General features: G+C 45.3%; 1 protein-coding gene across 1 annotated transcript in view; it reads right to left on the bottom strand.

The window, feature by feature from the left end:
* Positions 1 to 24035, bottom strand: part of ADGRL3 (adhesion G protein-coupled receptor L3) — a 713779-nt gene that overhangs the window by 506988 nt on the left and 182756 nt on the right. The window contains exon 5 of the mRNA XM_084829694.1: positions 1425 to 2225. Coding sequence (XP_084685820.1) covers positions 1425 to 2225 — 801 coding nt within the window. The remainder of the gene's footprint in view (positions 1 to 1424; positions 2226 to 24035) is intronic.

The following is a 24035-nucleotide window of genomic DNA, read 5'->3' as shown; positions in this document are numbered from 1 at the left end:
GATTCTCTGAATGGACATGTAGAGATGGGAAAGTCGGGCCTGTTGAATTTCATCCTGTCAAACAAAAAAGCTTAAAAAGAGCAGCAGATTTTGTTACAGTAATCGAATAATCACCAGAAAAGAATCTGATGTGAGAGACATTCCCATTTCCAAATATTGTGATCCTTGCAAGCAGAATCCATGACATTCTCCCTTCCCAATCACTGCAAAGTAACTCTGCATAGGGTAAGTATGTGTACAAGATTGCAAATAAGTATGCAAAGGATTACATTGCACCAGCAAATTATGGACAAAAAATGGCATCTACTTCAGCAAATGAAGTAAGTCCTCAAAGAGCTTATTGTGGGCATTGTGTAGTCATGGTGATTTAATCAGATAATGTTAATTATTTTAATGATGAAAGATGGAATTGGAAAACAGGTTACTGATACCCTCCATGCACGGACACTTTTCCTTGGTCTTTCATGCCTAAAGGCAGATGGGGAGGATGGAGTGCCTGGGACCAGCGAAGATGATCCATGGTGTCCTGGTCCTGTCTTGCCTTATGAAGCATCTGAGCCTTACGATTTTGCTTGAGGACGCCTCCTGTGAGTTGACCCATGCCTGTTTCTTGCTTACATCATTAGCTGGCAGGATAGGTTAAGCAGTGAGAGGGAGCCCTCTTCTAGCTGTAATGCTGGATGCTTCATAAGGCAATACAGGACCAGGACAACATGGAGCATTTTTGCTGACAGTGTGGGTGCATGGAGGGTAAGATGTAAGCAAGCACAGTTTGTGACATTGCACAACATCATCACTGATCATGGGGCATGTCAGTTAAGGCATCACTTCCAATTTCCTGGCTTTGTGGAACTTTAGACACCACGAGTAGCCTTAACTCTGGTCATAAACTGGCAGTTTTTATCACTGAATTTCCCCGTTGAATGATAGAAATTTATTATTATAAATTTCACTGTAATTTATAATTACAGTGTTGATAATCTTACCCTCTCCCCAATGTATTATAGACTATGTTAGGCCCATCAGTAAATTGAACATTCCACCATGTTAAGGGATAATCAGGGGGCGTCTGTCATCCTAATCTTTATAAAATCAAAATGGTTTGACCAGTCTTTCCAAAATTTTGAGGTGCCAGAAAGAAGCATTCATTTTACATAACCTGAAACCTGGGGAAGTTTCTGGTGTCTTCTCTACCCACCCCACAGATATAGCACCTTCAGGGAAGGGGAGACGATTTAAGTTGGGAAAACACATAGGAGAGAATGGGCTAGACCTCCTTCCCAATGCAGCTCCAATTTAAATCAATCTGCTATGCTGCTTCTTTTAGTGAAACAAAAACTAATTTTGCCTTAGGCCACAACCCAACTTGGCTGCAAAATATAAGATCACAGAAAACAAACCCAAAACTTAGTGAAGAACCTTACCTGTTCTACTGTCCATCGGTCCAAAATCCAAAGTATATTTAACCACATGGTAGTTGTTCCATACGTAAAGAAGGTTGTCCCTTGGGTTATAATCCACAGCAGCGATGTACTGGTATGAGTTTGGAAAAGGAACATCCACTACACTTTCCTTGCTTTGTTCAGTATTGTAAATGTAGTCTATTTTATTTCCTGTTGCTTCATTATCATCATCTTCATACACAGATTTCACCACATACAAAATGCCACAGACCATGAATGCATTGGAAGCCGACCTCTTGTCATAAGATGTATCCCACGTCCCTTCAATTCTCAAAGTATAAGGATTCAGCTGACTAATGACTATTTTACCGTTGTTTTGCTCTGTTGCATAGATTACCCAAAGGCCATTTTCATCCACAGCCAGGTCTATATCAGATTTGCCTCCCCATCTGTAAGGGGATGTGTCGTGGTAGTTGGCATTAGCAATGATGGCTTCCCCACTTTTTATTCTTGTCCGGAGATCAAATTTGACAATATTCCTGGTTCTTTCTTTGTTGAAAAATAAGGCCCCATCATATACCACAAACCCTGTGCCATCCACCCTGTGTGGCAGCTTGTAAGTTGTAGTTGGTCTTCCAGCAATGAAATCGTCCTTGGAAGAGTACTCCGTTAGGGTGTCGGTTCTGTACGGGGTCCATGGCATGTAGTAGATCTTGTCGGAAGCCTGCAATGGGTCCTTACACCAGGCTCCTGACTGGTGGTCAGATTCAAATAAATGTTCACTCTGATATACTCCTCTCAGTAGTCCGGGGCAAAGAAAAACTGAAGGGAGGGAAAGGGTTACAAACAAAGCAGGTTACCAAATGCGGTAGTGATTCTCGGATGTGCACTTGGAAGTCTAGAACTCCAGGACAAGAGAGAACCCCAGAAATGCAAGCTTCTCTAAAGAACCCCAGAAATGCAAGCTTCTCTAAAGAACCCCAGAAATGCAAGCTTCTCTAAAGTCTGAAACGGATATGAGTGTTTTTTTACACCGAAAGAAGGATGTGGGGAATTCACAGGAGTGGCCCCCCATTCTTCTCTTCTTTTGCCCCCCAGCAAACGCTCTGCCTTTAAAATTATGTAATTAAAATATATTATAGCAGAGCAAAGAAAAATCCCTTAGCAACTAAAAAAGCACTTAAAACATACAGGAAGGGAATGACCTATTACAGTTCATAGGTTTGGGGAACTGTTACATAAACACACAGAGAATGTAGCCACAGAGGAAAGAAGAAAACCATAATGTTAAGAAGGAAAAAACCAGCCCAGTGGAGGAAGGCTAGGGTTGAAACTTCAATAAATTGAAATGCCATTTCTTCCCCTTCTATATGCCAGGAAGTGATAGGGCCACATGCCATGATCTTCGTTTTTGTAATGTTGAGTTTCAAACCAGCTTTTGCACTCTCCACTTTCACCCTCAACAAGAGGCTCTTTAGAGCCTCTTCACTTTCTGCCATTAGGGTGGTATCGTCTGCGTAACTGAGGTTGTTGATAATTCTCCCGGCAATCTTAATTCCGACCTGTGATTCATCCAACCCGGCGTTTCTCATGATGTACTCTGCATATAAGTTAAATAAGCAGGGCAAGAATATGCAGCCTTGTCGTACTCCTTTCCCAATTTTGAACCAATCGGTTGTTCCATGTCTGGTTCTTACTGTTGCTTCTTGACCCTCATACAAGTTTCTCAAGAGACAGGTAAGGTGAGAATTAAAGCATTAATTAAGAAATCATAATTCCTAAGGCTGTCCAGCTGAAATTATCTGCTCCACAGACCTTATAACTATTTTTACCCACACCCCTGGCTTTAGACACCAAACTGTCAATTCTCAATTACTTTAAGCTCGTAAAAACAAATTTAATTGAAATAATGCTGGTAATTGCATCCACACGTATTTTACTTATTTTAAGTATTTATTTCCTGCCCTTCAAACCTTTCCTAGGGCAACGCACAACAATATAGTCAAATAATATCATAATAAAATACAAATAAAACATTAAGATGTTGGTGTTATCCAGGAAATGTTGCCATGACCCTTATAGTGAACTCCATCCTACAGAAATCAGCAAGAGATTTCCTAGCAAGGAGGAGGTTCTACCTCATCAAATAATGCTGGTCACGTCTATATTTAAGTTGTTAGTAACCCAGAATATGAGTGTATGGGCAAACATCAGTCTAGCTACGCATTTCCATCGGCATGATGCTGGTGCAGAGTTAAAGACTGAGCCCCTGCACTTTCTCTGTAGGGCTAGAAAACAGGAATGCATTGCTAAGGATGGTGTGATATTATATTTTGCATGATTATCATAGTCTTGTGCAGACATCTAATGTGACAATTAAACACATGGAGTGTGTACCCACTGGCCCCATCCTTGATTTCCATGTATTCAATGTCCTGTTTGTACAGGGGCCTATGAGTGTATACTCAAACACACAAAGTCTCTATGTGTGATCCATACCCTTTGAAAATGGAGGGGATGGATCATGCATACGTTCCTGTGAAAACTGGACATGCCATACAGCATGATCCTGATTCTTCCTCCATGTATTCATTTGTACACTTGTTTGAACATCTGCGCAAGGTAGAGTGCATAGGGAATTAAGCTTTTGAAACTTTGGGCAGGGCCTGTCTTTACATTTGATCATGTACAGCACTTTGCACTTTTAAACATTTAGGGTGCAATCCTATGTGGATTTGGAGCCTCGTGTGGCGCAGAGTGGTAGGCGGCAGTATTGCAACCTAAACTCTCCCTATGACCTGACTTCGATCCCAGCGGAAGCTGGGTCCCAGGTAGCCAGCTCAGGTCGACTCAGCCCTCCATCCTTCTGAGGTCGGTAAAATGAATACCCAGCTTGCTGGGGGAAAGGTAGTCACAACTGGGGAAGGCAATGGCAAACCACCCCGCTATAGTCTGCCATGAAAACGCCAGCGAAAGCGGCATCCCTCTAGGGGTCAGCAATGACTCGGTGCTTGCACAGGAGGACTTTTCCTTTCCTATGTGGATTGGTGGCAGTCTCCAAACTCCGAGGCTGCCAACTATCCAATGCAGGGCAGGAGGACAGTGGAGGCGATCTTCGTCTCTGTGCTCCAGCTACCCTGCATTTCTGCTAGATAGGCAATTTCGCCTGTCTAGTGGCAGCACCTTGGAGTGGGAGGGAAGGAGGCTTGGACGGCCATAGAATACATCATATCATAGCTGTCCTGTTCTCCTACTTTACCCGCCCCCAGGAACACCCCATTTTCCCTGTCTCCGTGCTCTGTTTTCCAAGCGCTGAGAGGTAGCCAGCACAGTTCTCTCCGTGCTGACTACAAGGGGGCAGGGAGAGCAGTTTCCTGGCTCTGAGATCAGAGCCCTGTCTCTGACTTCGGAGCGAGGAAACCAAAGTATCCTATCCCCCCCCCCCCTGCTGTCTGCAGGACATAAGATTGCTCCCTCCAGAAATATAAAATATTGTTAACATTTGAATCTCTAAGTCACTGTTGGTTGATGCTTTGTTGATGTTGAAAGCAAGAAGCATACATGTATGCTTCCAAATTATTTTATGTTTTTCCATAAAATGTGCAAAGGGAGAGGGAAGATGTTTTAATTTTTAAAATAATTCCTTTGAGAAGAAGGATGGAATAATTCAATCTTTCTAGCAAACAGATGACATGTTAGTACTGCTGGACAGCAAACAAACCTCTTAACTTTAATCAACAGATGAAAATGGTGTAAGTTAATGATGAAAAAACTTCAACTAAAGCATTAGAATGTTAAAATATTTTATCCCATAATTGTTTAGAAAGGGATATATGTATAGAAAAACATGTGAGGTGTATTTAATTACCTTTTTGTTCCACTTCTATTGTAGAGAAAGAAGAAAAGCAAGAAAGGAAAAAAAGAGAATAGATTAATGGTACTGCCAGGTACTTTTGCTCTTGCACTGAAATATTAGCATCTATTTTGCTTACTGCAATGTTTTGTGAATACCATATATTCATTATTATGTAAGGTCTTTTAATAAATTCATATCCAACCATTATCAAAGTTTATTACAATCTTAAAAAGCATTCAGCTTTGTATCCCAAACCCATTAAAGTCAGTACAAGGTGTGCATTGATTTTCGTGGATCAACGATTAGGATCCCAATGAACACAGTAATGGCTGAAAAATCTTGATCATATCATCTCCTCAGAGTTGCCCAATCACTGGTGGATCAATGCTTCCAAATGATTATATGTTCCACACCAGATATTAATATAGCGGCCTGCAACAGTTATATTATTTCTTGTTTTAACAGAAACATATTTAAGTAAATGCAAGCAACATTTATTCCCATCAGATAAAATAGTACATGCTATCACTTGAGAAATATTTTTAGTCAGTTAGGGTGCAATCGTATGGCCGCTAGTCAGCGGCTAGAGGGCCATAGGATTGGTCAGTTCCCGGAGAACCACCCCCTCCCCTGCCACCTTGAAGTCAGTCCCTGAACTCTGTGCTCAGAAGAGCAGCGCAGAGCGGGGCAAAAGGGTGCATTCCTGAGAGTGGGGAGGGGCAGGGAGTGCATAAGTGCTGGTACGACACTTCCTATGCATCACCTGGCCTCCCCACCCTGTGCTCCGACATCCTGCAGCTAGACAGCTGAAATCAGCCATCTAGCCATGAGTGCAGGATGTCTGGAGTGCGGAAGAGATGATCCCCTCTGCGCTCCTCCCGACCTGTGTTGGATAGGCGGTTGCCTCTGAGTTTGGAGATGGCCGCCTCTCCTCATAGGATTGCTCCCTAAATCTCATGTTAATTTATTAGCTCAGTATTTAATTAAATCTACACAAATCAGCATATACAATTAAGTGATAGTTCTGAAGACAAATGCATACTTTGTATGTACTGTATCTGTATTAAATAATTGCTTCCCTTCTCAGGACCCATTTCCTGCTCTTAATGGTATATTTGGGATTTTTTTGAAGGACTGGAAACATGGATTTGGATTAACCCAGGAACAGAGTCTGAAAAGGCGAAGAAGTACAGAATAAGGCTAATCCAAAAATCACTTGTGGCCAGCTTGAAAGATTTCAAGAATGTTTAAACCATGTTCTTGCTGATATCAAAAGGCCTTTCATGAAACGTCCAGAGCAGCAAAAATATTTCCCCTGTTGCACGTCTTAATATGTAACTGCTGAGTTGCCACAATTCTTGCAGAAATGTGGGTATCAAAATGTGTGTATTTTGACAGGTATCAAAAGCATGCTTGGTCAAAGAGAAATCCTGTCCCAAATTCCTCCACTGTTATGCGATGCAATACCTGTTCATCTTTCCATTAGCCCTCATTTATGTCTATCACATTGAGAGAACTAGCCAAGGAGACTGTGGGATAAAGGAATAAACAGAGCACTGAATGAAGAGAGGGAAGTTACTTCCAGAAGTGTTGGTCAGAGACCCAGACCTTGAAGATCTTGTTTGCCTTATGCAGGGGCAGCTCTGTCCCATCCCTTGAGAAATTTCAGCACGAAGTTGGAGGAGGGACATCTGCACATTACTATGTGGAATCAGAATGGAAGGAGGAACAATGGAGTCCATATTTAAGTGCTGATACCACCTTCTCACTTCATCTGTGTGTATCAGCAATAAATGGCATCGGGACAAAGTCCAGGTGAAGCCCCAAATAATGCTGGCCCAGTGAAGGAACCAGGAAGCTTCTGGTCTCATTGGCAACTGGGAGACTGGGGAAAAATGTCAGGAAGGCATGAAGGGAATCCCATGCTTGTTGTGTCACTGGGCTCAGCCTCTGGTGGTGGGTTGTGGGCGGTCTGTAGGCTTCAGGGTTCTGGGTGTTCATTTCACCAAAGGGACCACCCAGCAATGGTGTGTGTGTGTGTGTGTGTGTGTAGTGCTAACTGGGTTTGCTTTAATAGCTGAAGAAGAAAGTGCTGGCCAGTGAATATCTGGGGTGTTCTGACCACCCTCTCCCCCAGCATGTTCCCCTCCAATTGTCTATGCCAGACAAGGAGGGACATGAAGTTAAGATGCTTTTTGCCTGGATAGAAACCCTGAAGCATGCTAAAGCACTGTGGGTACAGTCCAGCACCAGGGAAGCTAAAAGGGCTCCAGGAATGTCTAAAGAGCTAGGACATTTACCAAGGAAGGTGGCAAAAGCTGAGAATGGAAAGGCTCTGGAGAAATGTGTCAATGATGAGAGGCCAGGATCCTCCAATGAAGGGCAGCTGGGTCTGTAGGAAGGCATCCAGCTCTACTAAAATATTTTGATACGTTTGGTTATAATCCACAGGGCCTTTATGAATTTAGCCAGTCTGGCATGGTTAAGACATGATTTACTTATCTACTTACAAATAAGTGAAGTGCACAAATGTGACTGGCCTGCAATGTTTTTGTTTGTTTGCTACTACTAACTTGTTTATGGACTGGGCAGAATTGAAAACAAAAGCTTGACACATCGAGAAAACCCACTTTACCACAACATACACCTTTATCAGGTGCTAATAATTTATGTATTTACTGTACAGTATAGTATACACCACACAACGCAGTAGTAAATAGTATATGACTAGAACAGAGCAAGTAAGTGTGGAGGCACCAATCGCAGGGAGAAGGAAGGAAGGAAGGAAGGAAGGAAGGAAGGAAGGAAGGAGAATTAACTTCTGTTTGTTTGCCTGGCAGGTCTTGGCAGCCAGGAAGTCCCAGTATGGGTAGTGATTTGTGAACACAGTCATTTTCGGGGCGGGGGGTGAGAGAGTGCTCAGCTCCAGCATGGAGACACAGCTGGTCTTAGTGAACTGGCCTGCACAGAACAGTAAGAGAAGTGAGAAATGTCATGGTACGAGCTGCTGCAGTATTTCTAGCAATGCTCATGTCTTGTTAATTGCTCTAGGGCAGGTGTGGGGAATCAGCATCCCAGAGGGCATCCACCTTCCCCCTGACCTGCAGCAGTTAGACGTGAAAAACATTGAGGTATTTTTCAAGCCTAATTGCAGCACAGGGGGGTTTCAGGAGTCCAGTGGGGCACTGCAGCCAGGGAGGAAAAGGTTAATCCTCCCTCCATGTGCACTGAGCCCCAGCAATTAAGCCTGAAGAAAAGCCACCCATTGCAGCCAATGGGAAGTATTTTTAAAGTGTGATTACTGCCGGACGTCGCATGGGTGTGTTATGTGTGAGATTATGTTGTGGGGGGACATTGCCCCCACCCCCCACTGGCATGTGCTCTCCAGAAGGCAGCAAACTGGTATGGGTCAACTCACAGGAGGATTCATCTAGCCATACAGTAAGGCTCATAAGGCATGACAGGCCCAGGACAACGTGGGGCATCTTTGCTGGTCCCAGGCACTCCATCCTCCCTGTTTGTATTTGGGCCTGAAAGACCCAGGAAAAGCGTCTGTTCATGGAGGGTAAGTTGTAAGCAAGCACAATTTTTGACATTGCACAACATCATCACTGATCACAGGGCAACATCATCTGCAGCGTTTTCTTTCCTCTATCCTCTCTCTAGTGTTGTCTCTGTCAGGCACACAGTCAGCAGGTGCCTTTTGCCACCTCTCTGGCTATGTAAACATCTTCTGATCTTCTCTTTCCAAAAGATTTTTTTCATTATGCCAGCGTAATATAAACCTTGTTGCAAAGTGGTGTGGCATGTATCTGTGTATAACGAGGCAAAAGCTCAGCAGGGAGAGTTCCAGCCTTCCACCCCTTCCCTGAGAAGCATGGATAAAGTGGAATGGAACCCAGGCTAAAAATATCAAGATGATACCTCCATGCTACATATCTCTCCCATGTCACTATTGGTGCTCAGGATCCTGCTGAAATAGAGGGTCAGAAGCATTCTCTGGCTTCCACTCAGAATAGACACAGTGTCATAGGAATTAACTTAAACTATATATTTGAGTATTAAACAGTACAGGCCTAGAGCCTCTTGACTATGATCAGCCTTCTTAATAACAGCCAACAAAAAGGGGTTTTTCCTTCCATATTGCCCTTAAGAGGCAGATGGACGCTCCAATGAATAATAACTTTTTAATTCACCAGAGTCTGTTTCATGCACTTTACCACAGATCCTTAGAAATATTAGCACTGGCACAATACTGATACAATAGCCCTGTAGTACTTCCAACTTATGGAATGATTCTGAAACACATACACAGGACACAAGTGTGTAAATGAATAGATATGTCCCTCTATGTTAAGAAAGGCTTACTTCTGAGTAAGCTTGCATAGGATTCCAGCATACCCTTTTCCTTTCCTTCCCTATCCCTTCTTCATCAGGGATCTATCAGACAGTGACAGTGATTCCCTCAGCCTTCAAAATTACCTCACTCTTTCCCTGCTATCCTTCCCCCACTGTCAGATTACTCATAGGAACACTGGAATTCCTCTCAAAACACTGGAGTGCTGGTAGCACTCTAGCTTCAGAATGAAACTGAGCATGCCCAACATCACTTTGCCAGCAGTTGCTGCCATAGGCATTCATGGGGCAGAAATCCATAATAACCTTCAAAACTTCACCAAACCAATGAAAGGCACATCTCCTAGACAAGCCTGAGTAATGCACATCTGTAGTTTACACCAAAGTTTGAAAGAAATATATGATATGCTGAGTCAGAGCTTGGAGTAAAAAGGGCAAATGTGTCAATTTTCAACACTTTTTAACTTGCTGTACCTGTAGAAATTTTTATAGGATTGATTTGAGGTTTTGCAAAATAGTAGACCTCATTGGGTAGATCCTGGGTAGATGTTTCAGGTTATTAGCTCAAGAGGTGTCATTTCTATAAGCAGTAGAATGTTGAGGCTTAGAATGGCAGAACTTTTTTTTTTTTTTTTGCAACTCACTTTAACTAAAGGAGCACTCCTGCGCCCCTTTAATTGACAGCCAGCAAAGTGAGAGCAAGCGTGGTGCAGAGGACAGGGTTGGAATGGGCTCAGTTACCTACTCAGCCATTAGGCTTACTGAATATCCTTTAGCTGGCCAGCCAAATGACAGATACCGTGGCTTCATCTGGAAGTGACCATTAATAGATAACTGTTGGCAGGGAAGTTGTCCTTGGTGGCGTGCTTGACCTAGCCCTGGGCCAGACTCTTTGGATGAAGACCCTGACATTGCAGAGCCTAAAGAACCTATGGGACCCTCTGACCCCAGGCATCTCCAGCATCTGTGGAGAAACCACATCAGGCCCTTCAACAATGGTGGAACCTGAGGAAATTCTGGAGGGCTGTCCCTCACCTGTGGTGTCAGAGGAGGAGGCTGAGCAACTGCCCATCCCTATAGCAGGGCAGTACCAGAAGATGGAGGCACAGGCCAGAACACAGAGGTGAAGCATATGCCTCCAGACCTGCAGCAACCAGGCTCCTTGACGGTAAACGTTTACCCAAGATCAAAGGTCTCCTCAGATGCAGGGAGATGCTGAAGCCAGGACTAATGGCTTGCAGCTGTACCTGGGCATTGGCTGGGAGACTTGACTATATAAACTCTCAGGTAAGACCTCCCAATTGCTGGAACAATACATCTATTTCACCTCTCAGTACCTTGTAACCTAGTTTTCCTGAACTTGCTTATTCTTTGGACTGGTTTCTCATACTACTGATCCCTGGAATCCTGATAAGATCCCATTCCTTTGATTGTGCTTTATTTGGACTCCTTCAGCTCTGCTTCAGAGTCTGCTTTTTTGAATCCCTCCCTTTCCTTTTTACTGGTAATATTCTGCTTGTGATCTTTCCCTGCCTTCTAACTTTGCTGAATAGATTTCCCCAATAGTTTTACCCAGGACTGAGCTTGACCCAGCCATTAGCAGAATACTCTACAAGTAGCCAGGATCTGCAGGAGAAGCCACCACCCGGGGAAGAGGGCATGCCTGCTGTTGTTGCCGCCGCCGCCGCCGCCGCCGCCACCACCACTGCTCTTCCTGTGGCCTTCTGCAGGGCAGACTGCCAGTCTCTGCAGGAGCAGGCCCCCACGTACTGAGCCAGCTGCGCTGACTACTTCCACCTGTTCCTTCCTGGAAGGGCTACATAAGGCTGGATCTACACTTACCTCCTTTTTTTGCTTCCAATGAGGTTTCACTGCCTGCCTTTCACACTACGCAGTAGCCTAGCCACCTCGAATTGGACCTGGAATTTCCCACTTCTGTGCTCCTGCTTTCAATACCCTAATATCCTGGTATTTCCCCTTAAAGTGCTCTGATTTTCAGCCTTCGCTACTGTATCCAGTCGTACTCTCCTCCCCCCGCCTGTCCATATGCGGTGGTGTTTCTATTTCCTCCTGCTCAATCACACCTCTCGGCGGCCCCATGTCTTCTTCCGGCTACCAATCGCATAGCTTCCTCAGCAGCCCCCGTTTCCTCAGCAGCCCCCGTTTCCTCAGCAACAAGCAAAGGGCAGGATGTGCGTGTGCTTGTCTGATCTTGGAAGTTAAGCAGGGTTGGTCCTGGTCAGTGCTTGGATGGGAGACTGCCTGGGAATCAGGCTTCCTGCACTGAGCAGGGGGTTGTTGTATCCCTTCAAATGAGACTAAGTTTTACCCCCTCCTATCCCCTGCTCCGGATGTTTTTTTTTAAATTCAGGCGGTATCCTTGCAGAATTGGGGCTTCTCTGTGATTTTTTTTTTCTAATTGAGGCAAGATCTTTGAAGCTTCGAAGATCATGCCTGAATTAGGAAAAAAAAACATAGCCGAGAAGCCCCGATGTGGACCTGGCATGTATTACGGAGACCTGGCTGGCTGAGGCCGCTGCTCCAACTCCTGTGGCCATGTGCCCAGCTGGATTTTCATATGCACAGCAGCCAAGGGCTGTGGATCGGGGAGGGGGAGTGGCTGTTATCTACCTTGGACTTCACCAGACCCCCTCTCTGGGAGACCAAGGTTGCTGAGTGCATGTACTGGAGGTTGGGCGAAGGGCAGTCTGGGGATTCTGCTCATGTACCGTCTACCCCGCTGCACGGCTGACTTCCTGGCCGAGGTGCTTGAGGTGGTCTCTGATGTGCGTGTGCAGTCCCCTAACTTATTGGTAGACTTCAATGTACAGTCAGAGGCCATCCTCATGGGGGCACCTCGGGACTTCATGGAGACCATGGCTTCCTGGGAGCTGTACCCTATTCCAGCTGGGCCCACCCATGTAGCCGGTCACGTGCTAGACCTTGTGTTTGTTTCTGGAGAAGCAGGGAGTGATCTGGAATTCGAGGGTATACCCACCCCCACCCACCCCTGTCATGGTCAGATCACTATCTGGTGACGTTGGACTTCTCGGTTCCACAACCCCTCCGCAGGAGTGAAGGATCCATTAAAATGGTCCGAATGGATTCCTGAACACGTTTGGAGTTTCTCTGGAGCATGCAAATGGCCACTTGGTCGAGACCCTGGCAGGTGGCTGGAATGCTGCAATCACTGGGGCATTAGATTGGGTGGCTCTGAAATGCCCTCTCCCCCTGAACAGGGCTCGGACTGCACCATGGTTCAATCCACAGTTATGAGCTCTGAAACAGGAGGCGAGATGGCTAGAGCGCCAGTGGCGGAAGTCTTGCTCCAAAGACAATCAGACACGGGCTACAGCTGTATCGTCAGTCTATCAGGTGGCGGTGAAGGCAGCAAAAAAGGAATATTATGCTGCCTCTATAGCGTCTGCACAGTGCTGTCCCAGGAGGCTGTTCCAAGTGGTCTGGAGCCTGGTTAGTCCAGTTGCTCCTGAACCGCTGGAGCATTCTAAGGCCTCCTGTGAGGCCTTGGCCAGGCACTTTTCAGATAAAATTGACCAGATCCGGAGTGTTATTCCATGTGCTGTGGATACACTTAGTGAGCGAGAGGCGGCCTGTGGCAAACCATTCTTGTGGGATTGGTTCCAGCTTCTTGCTTCTGATGAAGTGGGCAATGTGCTTTCATCTGTAAGGCTGAACACCTGCGTACTTGATCCTTGCCCATCTTGGCTCATTATGAGCTGCAGAGAGAGGCTGGGTGAGGGGATCAGGGTGGTGGTGAAACCTCCCTTGAGGAAGGAACGATGCCATCAGCTCTCAAGGAGGCAGTGATAAGACTCCCAGCTGTCCATGGAGGCTCAGGTGTCAGCTGTGAGCCAGACAGCGCTGTACCAACTCCATCTGATACAGCAGCTGTGCCCCTACTTTCCTGACCATCTGCTCCCATTGGTAGTACATGCCCTGGTCTCATCTCATTTAGACTACTGTAATGTGCTCTATGTGGGGTTACCCTTGAAGATGGTTTGGAAGCTGCAGCTGGTACAGAACGTGGTGGCTCGCCTGATTAAAGGCAGCCGTCAGCGTGATCACATCACTCCAGTGCTGACGGAGTTGCACTGGTTACCAGTTGTTTTCCAGGCCAAATTCAAGGTGTTGGTTTTGACCTTTAAAACCCTATATGGTTCTGGCCCAGCCTATCTCAAGGAGCGCCCCCAACAGCACCACACAGGTCGCTCAACAAGATCAGCCTCAGATGGCCTCCTCTGGGGAGGCGAGGGAGAGTGTCTTCTCTGTGGTGGCCCCCACTCTGTGGAACTCCCTCCCTAGGGAACTCCGCCATGCCCCCTCTTTAATGAACTTCTGCCAGGCATTAAAAACGTAGTAGTTCAGGCAGGCATTTGAGGTGGGTTAAGGTATTTTTAGAAATATGTTTTAATGTAAAATTGTATTGTTTTAAAACTGTTTGTATCAATGTACATATCCCAGGGTAGCCGGGTGACCAGCCAGATGGGAGATTAATAAATTTAATAAATAAATAAATAAAGTAAGTAAGTAAGTAAGTAGGCCTTGTAAAAGGTTCCAATGATGAGTCAGAGTTCCATGCACTATTTTTGTAATTCCATATTGTATGGAATATAGCAGATATTAGAGTAGATATGGTGTCAAATCCCATGTTGTCCAGATCAAAGAAATCATGTTATCATGACTGGCAAATAGAGTGTAATTAATCATAGGCATTTATAGCTTATTTACACTAATAACACATATTTCAAATGTGTTATTCTGAATTCGGTATTCAATACATATGCCGATACATACACATATATTGAGTGAGTTCAGTTAGAAAACATTTTCACCCATTTGCATCTACTGCCAACAGTCACTTACAATGATAAAAAAATCTGCTGGTTTAAGACCAGAGTTAAGGCTATCTCTCATTGGTTCAAGTTGCACTAAGCCAGGAAATTGGAAGCTAAGGCTGATGCCATAACTGACATGCTTCATGATCAGTAGGGGTGCATGAAAGTCACTTACCTGGTCTCGCAGCTTGCTTCGCGGTGGGGGGGAGGCGCTTCGCTGTTCCCCCCGAAGTTCAGGCCGGGGGGGGAGGCTTCCATCCTCGCCTGGCCGAAATTCAGGCCGGGGGGGAGGCTTCCCGCCTCGCCCGGCCGAAATTCAGGCCGGGGATGAGGCGCCTTGCCCGGCCGCAAAATAAAAAGTTAAAAAAAACAACAACGCCCCCGTGATAGGCTACGTGACGATTTACGTAGCCTATCACGGCTAGATCTGCAAAGTCAGCCGTGATAGGCTACGTTAATCGTCACGTAGCCTATCACGGGTGACTTAAAAAAAAAAAAAGAAGCACGTACACAAATGGCGGCCCCCATAGGGAGCTGCCATTTGCGTTCCTTATTTGGTCGCTGTAGTCTATGTAAATCTTTACGTAGACTACGGCGAAAATAAGGGCAACGCAAATAGCGTTGCCCTTATTTTCACCGTAGTCTACGTAATCTTTGCTGACTTTGCAAATCTAGCCGTGATAGGCTACGTTAATCGTCACGTAGCCTATCATGGGGGCGTTGTTGTTTTTTTTTTACTTTTCTTGGAATGGCGGCGGCAGCAGCCGGTCGAAAGACCGGCTGCCGCCCCTGCCCCTGTCGAAGCCCTGCCGAACCGCCGCTGCGACCCGCCACCGGGAGCGACATTCGGGAAAGGTAAGTCCCATCCCGGGGTGTGCGGGGGGTGTGCAGAGAATTTCTCCCCGAAACTACTTCGGGGGGCCGAATACATTGGCACTCGGCCCCCCGAAGTTTCGGGGAGAAATTCTCCCCCATTCCTAAGATCAGTGATGATGTTGTGAAATGTCACAAATGGTGCTTGCTTACAACTTTCTCTCCATGCACACATACTTTTCCTCGGTCTTTCCAGCTCAAAGCCAGATGGGGAGGATGGAGTGCTTGAGACCAGTAAAGATGCTCCATATTGTCCTGGCCCAGAATTGCTTTACGACGCTACTGAACCTTACTCTATTGCTAGAGGAATCCTCCTGTGAATTGAACCATGCCACTTTGTTGCTTCTATCAGTAGTGAACAAGATGGGCTAAAGAGTGAGAGGGAGCCCTCTTCTAGGAGTAAGGCTAGATGCTTCAAGAGGCAATACAGGACCAGGACAATGTGGAGCATCTTGTGTGGGTGCAAGGAGGGTAAGATGTAAGCAAGCACATTTTGTGACATCACACATTGTCACTAATCATGAGGCATGTCAGTTAAGGCATCACCCTTAGCTTCCAATTTCCTGGCTTTGAGGTTCATCACACGGAGCTTTTATCCTGCTATTGAGATGGCTCTGTCACAGAAGTTTGCGGGCTCTTTAGATGATGCCGTAACCCTCCAGGGTGTCTCCTGCAATTTCCCCTAGCTTATCCCATGTTCTCCCCAAATAGAATAAATGTGGTATTTTTTTCCAGCCCATGGAACAAGAGCAGCATGACCTCCTCGTGAAATTCCAATAGTGGAAGAATCTGCTCTGTCGGCCTACTGTGGGCATTTGTTTTCAGTTGCTGAGGGCGTGTGCAGTCAAGATGACGAAGGCATTGAGGATGGGAGCGGGGCGTGCAGGAGCAAATTTGATAGGCATGAGGGCAAGAATCACCTGTTGATTGCAACTCATGCCTCTGCTCAAGTCTTGCTGAGGAAGGACTTCCCTCGATTCCCAGGTGTCTGCCATGTAAATGCTTGAGCACATTTCTCAGCTGGAGGGAGAAGAGGGTATAATGCCTCCCTGCAATGAAGGGAGACACATCTGATCCCCCACTCCACCAAACTCAGAAGCAACGTCCTCTGTTGATTCAGAGCACCCCATTAAGTTCAGTGGGGCTTACTCCCAAGTAAGTGTGTTGAGGGTGGCAGACTTATGGTACAATCTCACATTTTATGTCTACTCAGAAGTAAGTCAGAGGTTTCCTGGGGGCTGTGAGAAAAGAATACAGCAGATGTTAAGCTATGGAAACAAGAACCCACACCACCCCCTGCTCCTTTGCACACATGCCAGGGAAGGAGGAAGGCACTGTCTCAGCTCAAACCACATGTCTGCCATGTAAAGGAGCCTTTCCTAATCCTGCAAAGAAACCGAAAGCAGGAAGCTCCAGAAAGGATGTGGGATTTTGCAGGTTTTTTGCTTATGTAGAAACACCCTTTGTGTAGCTTGAGCCAAAATGAGATAGCCCTAACTCCAGTCTTCAAATGGCAGGTTTTTTGATCACTGAATTTTCCTGGTTTTTGAAAAGGAAATGTATAACAATAGTGTTGGCAATCCTACCTTCTCCCCAGTGTATTTGAAACGGCTTTCTTGCAAGTTTACCTATGTGATAAATGGGATTATAAATACTTAACTACTGGTAATCATTATTTCATTCCAAGGATCAGGATTCTAAGATCTTAGAGAGAACATTCACAGACAGGAGGCTGTCCTCTGCAGACAGTCCCCCTCCACATGTAGAAAGCGGTGAGAACTGCGAGGGAGGGGGTGGAGCTAGAGTGTGCATTGCTGCTTCATTTCATTTTCATTGCTATACTGCCCAAGTTCAAACACACCAAAATATGAGCAGATTTTTAAAAGTACCAGAAATCTGTCAGTATTTAAATCTTTCACAATACATAATCAACACTTGGAATATAAATTTTGAAGTTCTGAAAAGAATGGAGAAAAATCAGGGAAGACACATGGTGCCTTAAAAGATTCTAGATGTGAGATTCCATAGGTCAGAGAGTATCTTTCCCACTCAATTTCATCTGCCACAGATTACCAATATAGACAATGAGGTGGTTAATATGAAGAAATCTTACCACTTAATAAGACCTCTGATCTTTACCACACATAAAAATCCATGGCAAGAAAAACTCTCACCACACTTCCTTTAATACAGACAACTGAGCAAATGGGGGAAAGATAGAAGGGAAGCTGTTCAGTGGCATTTTGTGCATGTGTGTCTGTGCATATGCACTAGATTTATGAAGGAGTCACCAAAGATTCAACTTGTAGAGCATGTAGGACAATGGGATTTTCCTTGCCATTCATTAACCTTAAAAAAATCTAGTGCATGTGTTTTAAAAAATATTAAGAGGCATTCCCCACCCAAGCTAAAATAAGGACAGCAATTTACTAAGGGCAGGTATTAGAAAAGAAGGACTGTATCTAATAAATAGGGATAGTTGGAAAGGATGGCCACTGGAACATGTTTTGCTATAAACTAAGGGCCGATCTCTACATTGCACCTGCCATTGCAACGAATTCGGTGTCCTGTTGGGTTAAACACTCTCGCATTAAAACGTGACTATCCACACTCAGCCATTTTCCCCATTGCAGTGCTTCATCGAATGTGTGAGCTTGGTTCACACTCAAGCGCTGTGCTGTTTTCCTGCTCTTAAAGACGGAGGCTGTCATTGGAGGATCAGAAACTCTTCCTGTTTCTGCTGATTCCACGCCCACCATGCTCACAGCTCTTGACGGCCCCATGTCGACTTCCGGCTACTGATCGCATCGCTTCCTCAGCACTCAATGTTTCCTCAGCAACAAGCAAAGGGCTGGATGTGTACACGCATGTCTGGTCTCGGAAGCTAAGCAGAGTTGGCCCCAGTCAGTAGTTGGATGGGCGACCACCTGGGAATCAGGCTTCCTGCATTGAGCAGGGGGTTGTTCTAGCCCTTCAAATGAGACTAAGTTTTACCCCCTCTTATCCCCCACTTCGGATTTTTTTTTTAAATTAAGGCGTTATCTTCGAAGAATCGTGGCTTCTCCATGATTTCTTTTTTCTAATTCAGGCATGATCTGTGAAGATTTGAAAATTTGAAGATTCGAAGCTTCAAATCTTTGAATTTTTGAATCTTCAAAGATCATGCCTGAATTAGAGGGGGGGAAATCGCGGAGAAGCCACAATTCTTCGAAGATAACACCTTAATTTTTAAAAAAAATCCGAAGTGGGGGATAGGAGGGGGTAAAACTTAGTCTCATTTGAAGGGCTAGAACAGCCTGATTCCCAGGCGGTCGCCCATTCAACTACTGACCGGGGCCGACCCTGCTTAGCTTCCGAGACCAGCTTCCGAGACCAGACAAGCGTGCGCGCATCCAGCCCTTTGCTTGTTGCTGAGGAAACATTGAGTGCTGAGGAAGCTATGTGATCAGTAGCCAGAAGACGACATGGGGCCGTCGAGAGCTGTGACTGGACAGGAGGGAAATACAAACACTGCCATATATGGACAGGCAGGAGAGGGGACTATGACCAGATACGGTAGTGAAATCGGAAAATCAGAGCACAATGAGAGGAAATACTGGGATATCAGAGTATTGAAAGTGGGAGCACGGAAGCGGGAAATTCCAGTTCCAATTCGAGGTGGGTACCGCATAGTGTGAAAGACGGGCAGTGAAACCTCACTGGAAGCGAAAAAACCTAAGTGTAGATCGGCCCTAAGTTGCAGTGTGTGGGAGACACACTCAAAATACACCTGACAAGTGGTATGATGTAACCATATTTGCAAATGCTTTCCAGAATGATAGTCATTTTGTATTAAAAATAATTACTTGTATTTGAAGCATTAAGGCTGAAATCCTATTACTGAGTAAACATGCATAGCATTGCTCTGCATAAGATGGTTTAAGGAGACTCAGCTCTACAAAGCTATCAACAGATTTATGGTAATGAGTATCATACATATATATGAATGGTATTTGCCTTCATTTGGTTCTGGCAGCTGTAGAGGCAATACGTGTCATCTGAATGATCAAACGTTTTTCTTGTGGAAATTAAATATGAGCTGTATTAATCATAGGAATGAAAATAGGCTCTAGAGACACAAAATAGCACAGTCATGCTTTTGATTTGCTTCTGACCCCTTCTGGACTGAAGAGTTTCACAGGTGATGAATTACAACACAGCAAGGGATGCAAAGGTGTTAACATGAAAAAAATCTAATTTTCCCCTAAGGAGAAAAGCCCAAAATGATCCTAAGGATGCATTTTAAGTTTTGGGTTGTGTTTGTGTATGTTATTAATGCAGCAAAGAAAGCAGAAGAGGGCAGTTTTATATCAAAGGCATACATTAAAATCAATGCAGGTCTTTCATTCACACATAAACAAAATAGCACCCAATCCAGTACAGATCTTTGGAAGAAGCACTGTTGATGTTATCTTACTTATTACATTTCATCATCCTCTTCCTTCAAGAAGCTTAGGATGGCACTCCATTTTATCCTAACAACTCTGGAAGGCAGATTTGGCTGACTACCCAAAGTAGTCAGGCAGCCATTCCTAGTAAGTATCATAAGTAATGGTTTCATGTGAAATTGCCCATTGATAGATGTTCTTTGGCAGGTAAGTTGTCCTCATGTGGAGTAGGCTTCCCCTTACATTCCTGCTTCATACTTAGAATCATAAGGATGGAGTGCCATTTTCAACATGCCATATCTCATGAAATATAGCACACAGACATGTAAATATGGTGTCAAATACTATTATCATGACTGTCAGATTATAACTACTCAGAAAGTAATCAGCCATTGATCATGGGGTTTTATGCTTCATTTCCACTTTTCATATATATTTGTAGAATGAAGACCCAGATACATAAATTGATACTGAATTAGAGTTTAGTTTGTAAACTTTGAACTATAGATATGCAGAAGATTCACTCATGTTATTGACAATCTTGACTTTAAGAAATCTTCTGCAAAGGAGCAACAGTTAATCAATTGTAATATAAAAGCATCCCATAGCACTCAGACACCTTCCACCAAAATATGATTCAAACCAGCACTCCAGGCGGTTCAAGGTTGTTCACAGTCTCATTATTCTGATCAATGTAAAACTGTCAGTGTTGCTTGTTGTGCTGGTGTACTGTCACACGAATAATTTCAAACACTATTCAAAAACAATTACTATTGAATCTGTAAAAGATATTGGATGGTTGCTCTGTCAACATGTGATGACTGATGATGATCCATCAGGAAGCAGAACATGCCAGGGTGGAAGGGTTGCTATGTTACTCTTATGAGTGGTCATTTGAGCACCAGATTTCACCCACTATGTGATGATAGTTCATAACATGCAATAAACATTTATGAATTGATGTTTGGCAGTAATGAAGATGCAATTATCCTTGGACAAGGCATATCTGTACTTACACTTGATACGGCAGTGTATATGATTGCTTGCACGAAACAAAATGCTGAGCCAGAAGGTATATATAGTATACCTTCTTAATAATATCCCACAGTATTAAGGCTCAATGCCACCCGAGGCATGGTCTACTTGCTCATGAACATATCTTTACTCATGAGGAGTCCTTATTCCTCAGGCAGGCACTTCTGTGTCTGCTAGTCAGCTGAACCTGCACCTTCAGCAGAGTCTCCCTGGGGCTAAGTGGCTGCTTGACATCTGCCTCCAAGTTTGAGAGGGGGCTCTGTGTTTCCTGAGGGGAAGATAGGATGGCCATCTCCTTTGGGGTCCAGGATTGTTCTGATCTGCCTCAAGGTCCCTTGGTGTTGTTCATCCATAGGACAGAGAGCCAAAGACCAATGGGACACTGCAACCCCTGCCTCCTAAAGAAGATCATGGCAAGGGGGAGACCTACTTAGTCCCATACATCAGTCAGACAAAGAACAGCTGCAGGGAGTTTGTTTCATCCATCCCTGCCAAGAACACCTATAGGAATTTTGAAACTGAGAGCTGGTGCTTGAGTTTTGCAAGGATTATGTCTTAAACTAGGGGCATATTCACACATTACACTGACTATGCATTCACGGTCTGTGTATTCTCATTAAAATGAATCTAGCCCTATTCAGACATACTAATTGTGTGTAAGCTCTACACATGAGGAAGGGAAGCAGTGGAACCTTCAGTGGCATGCTGTGATGAGTTTGCAAGGCACTCTGAAGATAAAGTCACTCAGATTCGTCATGAACTGACACCACGATTAATGCAGTTCCATTGGTGGAGGCATTCAGAGCACTGTCTGGTCCAGTTTTATTGGATGAGTTTCAGTTATTGAGGCCTGAGGATGCGGACAAGGTGCTTGGCCCAGTCTGACTGACCACTTGTGTGCTTGACCCTTGCCCTTCATGGCTTATTAAATCAAACAGGGAGGGGATGTCCGGCTGGGTCCAGGAGGTTGTAAATCCCTCCTTGAGAGAGGGAGTGGTGCCGGCTGCTTTAAACGAGGTAGTAATCAGACCACTCCTAAAAAAAACCTAATCTGGACCCAGAGGATGTTAACAATTATAGGCTGGTGGCCAACATCCCCTTCCTGGGCAAGGTGCTTGAGCAGGTGGTTGCAGGACAGCTCCAGGCACTCTTGAATAAATTGGATTATATAGATCCATTTCAATTGGGCTTCAGCCTGGTTTTGGAACCGAAACTGCCTTAGTCACCCTGGGAGATGACCTCTGCCATGGAGGGACAGGGGGAGTGTGACCCTGTTGATTCTTCTGGACCTCTCAGCAGCTTTTGATTCCATCGACCATGGTATCCTTCTGGATAGGTTGTCTGGGTTGGGAGTTGGCGGCACTGCATTGCAGTGGTTCCTCTCCTACTTGGATGGCCAATTCCAGAAGGTGGTGCTGGGGGATTATTGCTCTGTGCCATGGCAATTATGCCATGGGGTTCCACAGGGCTCTATTTTATCCCCCATGCTGCTCTACATGAACCAACTGGGGGAGGTTATCCGGAGGTGTGGGCTGAGGTGCTATCAATATGCAGATAACACCCAGCTCTAACCTCTCTTTCTCATTAAACCCAGGTGAGGCAGTGGCTGTTCTGAATCACGGTAATGGACTGGATGAGGGCCAATAAACTGAAACTCAATCCAGACAAGATGGAGGTACTGTTAGTGGGTGGTTCGTCTGCCTGGCTAGGTGATATTCAACCTGTTCTGGAGGGGGTTGCACTCCCCCTAAAGGATCAGGTTCGTAGTTTGGGGGTGCTCTTGGATCCAGAACTGTCACTTGAGGCACAGGTGGACTCAGTGGCATGGAGCACTTTTTATCAGCTTCGACTGGTATACCAACTATGCCCTTATCTGGACAGAGATAGCCTAGCTACAGTTATCCATGCTCTGATAACTTCTCGTCTGGATTACTGCAATGCATTATACATGGGGCTGCCTTTGAAAGTGGTCCGTAAACTTCAGCTGGTCCAAAAAAGGGCAGCAAGATTGTTAACAGGGACTGGGCAGCGAACTCATATTACGCCAGTACTTTTTCAGCTGCAATAGCTGCCAGCCCATTTCCGGGCCCGATTCAAAGTGCTGGTATTAATATTTAAAGCCCTTAATGGCTTGGGGCCAGGTTATCTGAAGCATCGCCTCCTCCCATATGTGCCTGCCTGGACCTTAAGATCATTCTCAGTGGCCCTTCTCCGTGAGCCCCTGCCAAAGGAAGTGAGGTGGGTGGCTACTGGAAGGAGGGCTTTTTCTGCTGTGGCACCCCGGCTGTGGAATGAGCTCCCTAGTGAGGTTTGCCTGGCACCTACATTATATTAGGAATGTTAGAGAATTCCACCACGGACCCCGGAGTCCATGGCAGAACAGAGCAATTCCCCCTGCCACCCCACGGAACCCCCCCGGGATGGAGCCTACCTTTGCCGGCCGGCCACTGCCCCGCAAATGGCTGCCCTGGTCTGCGGCCACCATTATCATTCCACTTTAGCCATGATAGGCTATGTAAGTATTTACGTAGCCTATCACGGCTAACGCAGGGACGCCATTTGCATCCCTGCGGTAGCCGTGATAGGCTACATAAATATTTACGTAGGCTATCACGGCAAAAGGCAGGGACACAAATGGTGTAGCAGCCACCATTTGCGTTCCTGCCTTTTGCCATGATAGGCTACTGCAGGGACGCAAATGGTGGCCGCCATTTGCAGCCACAGCCCAGCAGTGGACAGAAGTCTGGCTGCGGGCGGCCCTAGCCCTGCAGGCTCCCCACAGAGCAGAGCTGGCTGGGGAGGATTCTGGGGGGGAGGGACGGATGGCCTCCCCCCCCCCCCACCCAGCGGACTGCCCCGGTGGAACGGGGTAAGTCATTCATAACCCTGAGATTGTATTCCTTCCAGTGCCAGGTGAAGGCCTTTTTATTTTCCCAGGCATTTTAGCTTTCTAGACTTTTAGCTTTGCTGTTTTAAATCTGTATTTTAAATTCCTGCATTGCTGCTAGGTTTTATTGTGGTTGTATTGTTATATTGTGGTTTTAATGTTCTATATATTTTATATTGTTTTATTGTGTGCTCTTTGGTTTTAATTTTTGTGAACCACCCAGAGAGCTTTGGCTATTTGAAGAGATTCTTTGTGTGTTGTGTGGTGAGGGGGCTGTAATTTGATCTTGATTTCAAGGTGTAAACTGAACGTTATTTGAGCAGGGGTTCACCTTAATTTCTT

The sequence above is a fragment of the Heloderma suspectum genome, chromosome 2, assembly GCF_057233095.1.
Source record: "Heloderma suspectum isolate Gila_16-S chromosome 2, 16-S_ref, whole genome shotgun sequence".
Classification (NCBI taxonomy): domain Eukaryota; kingdom Metazoa; phylum Chordata; class Lepidosauria; order Squamata; family Helodermatidae; genus Heloderma; species Heloderma suspectum.
This window is presented reverse-complemented; position numbering and strand designations above follow the sequence as displayed.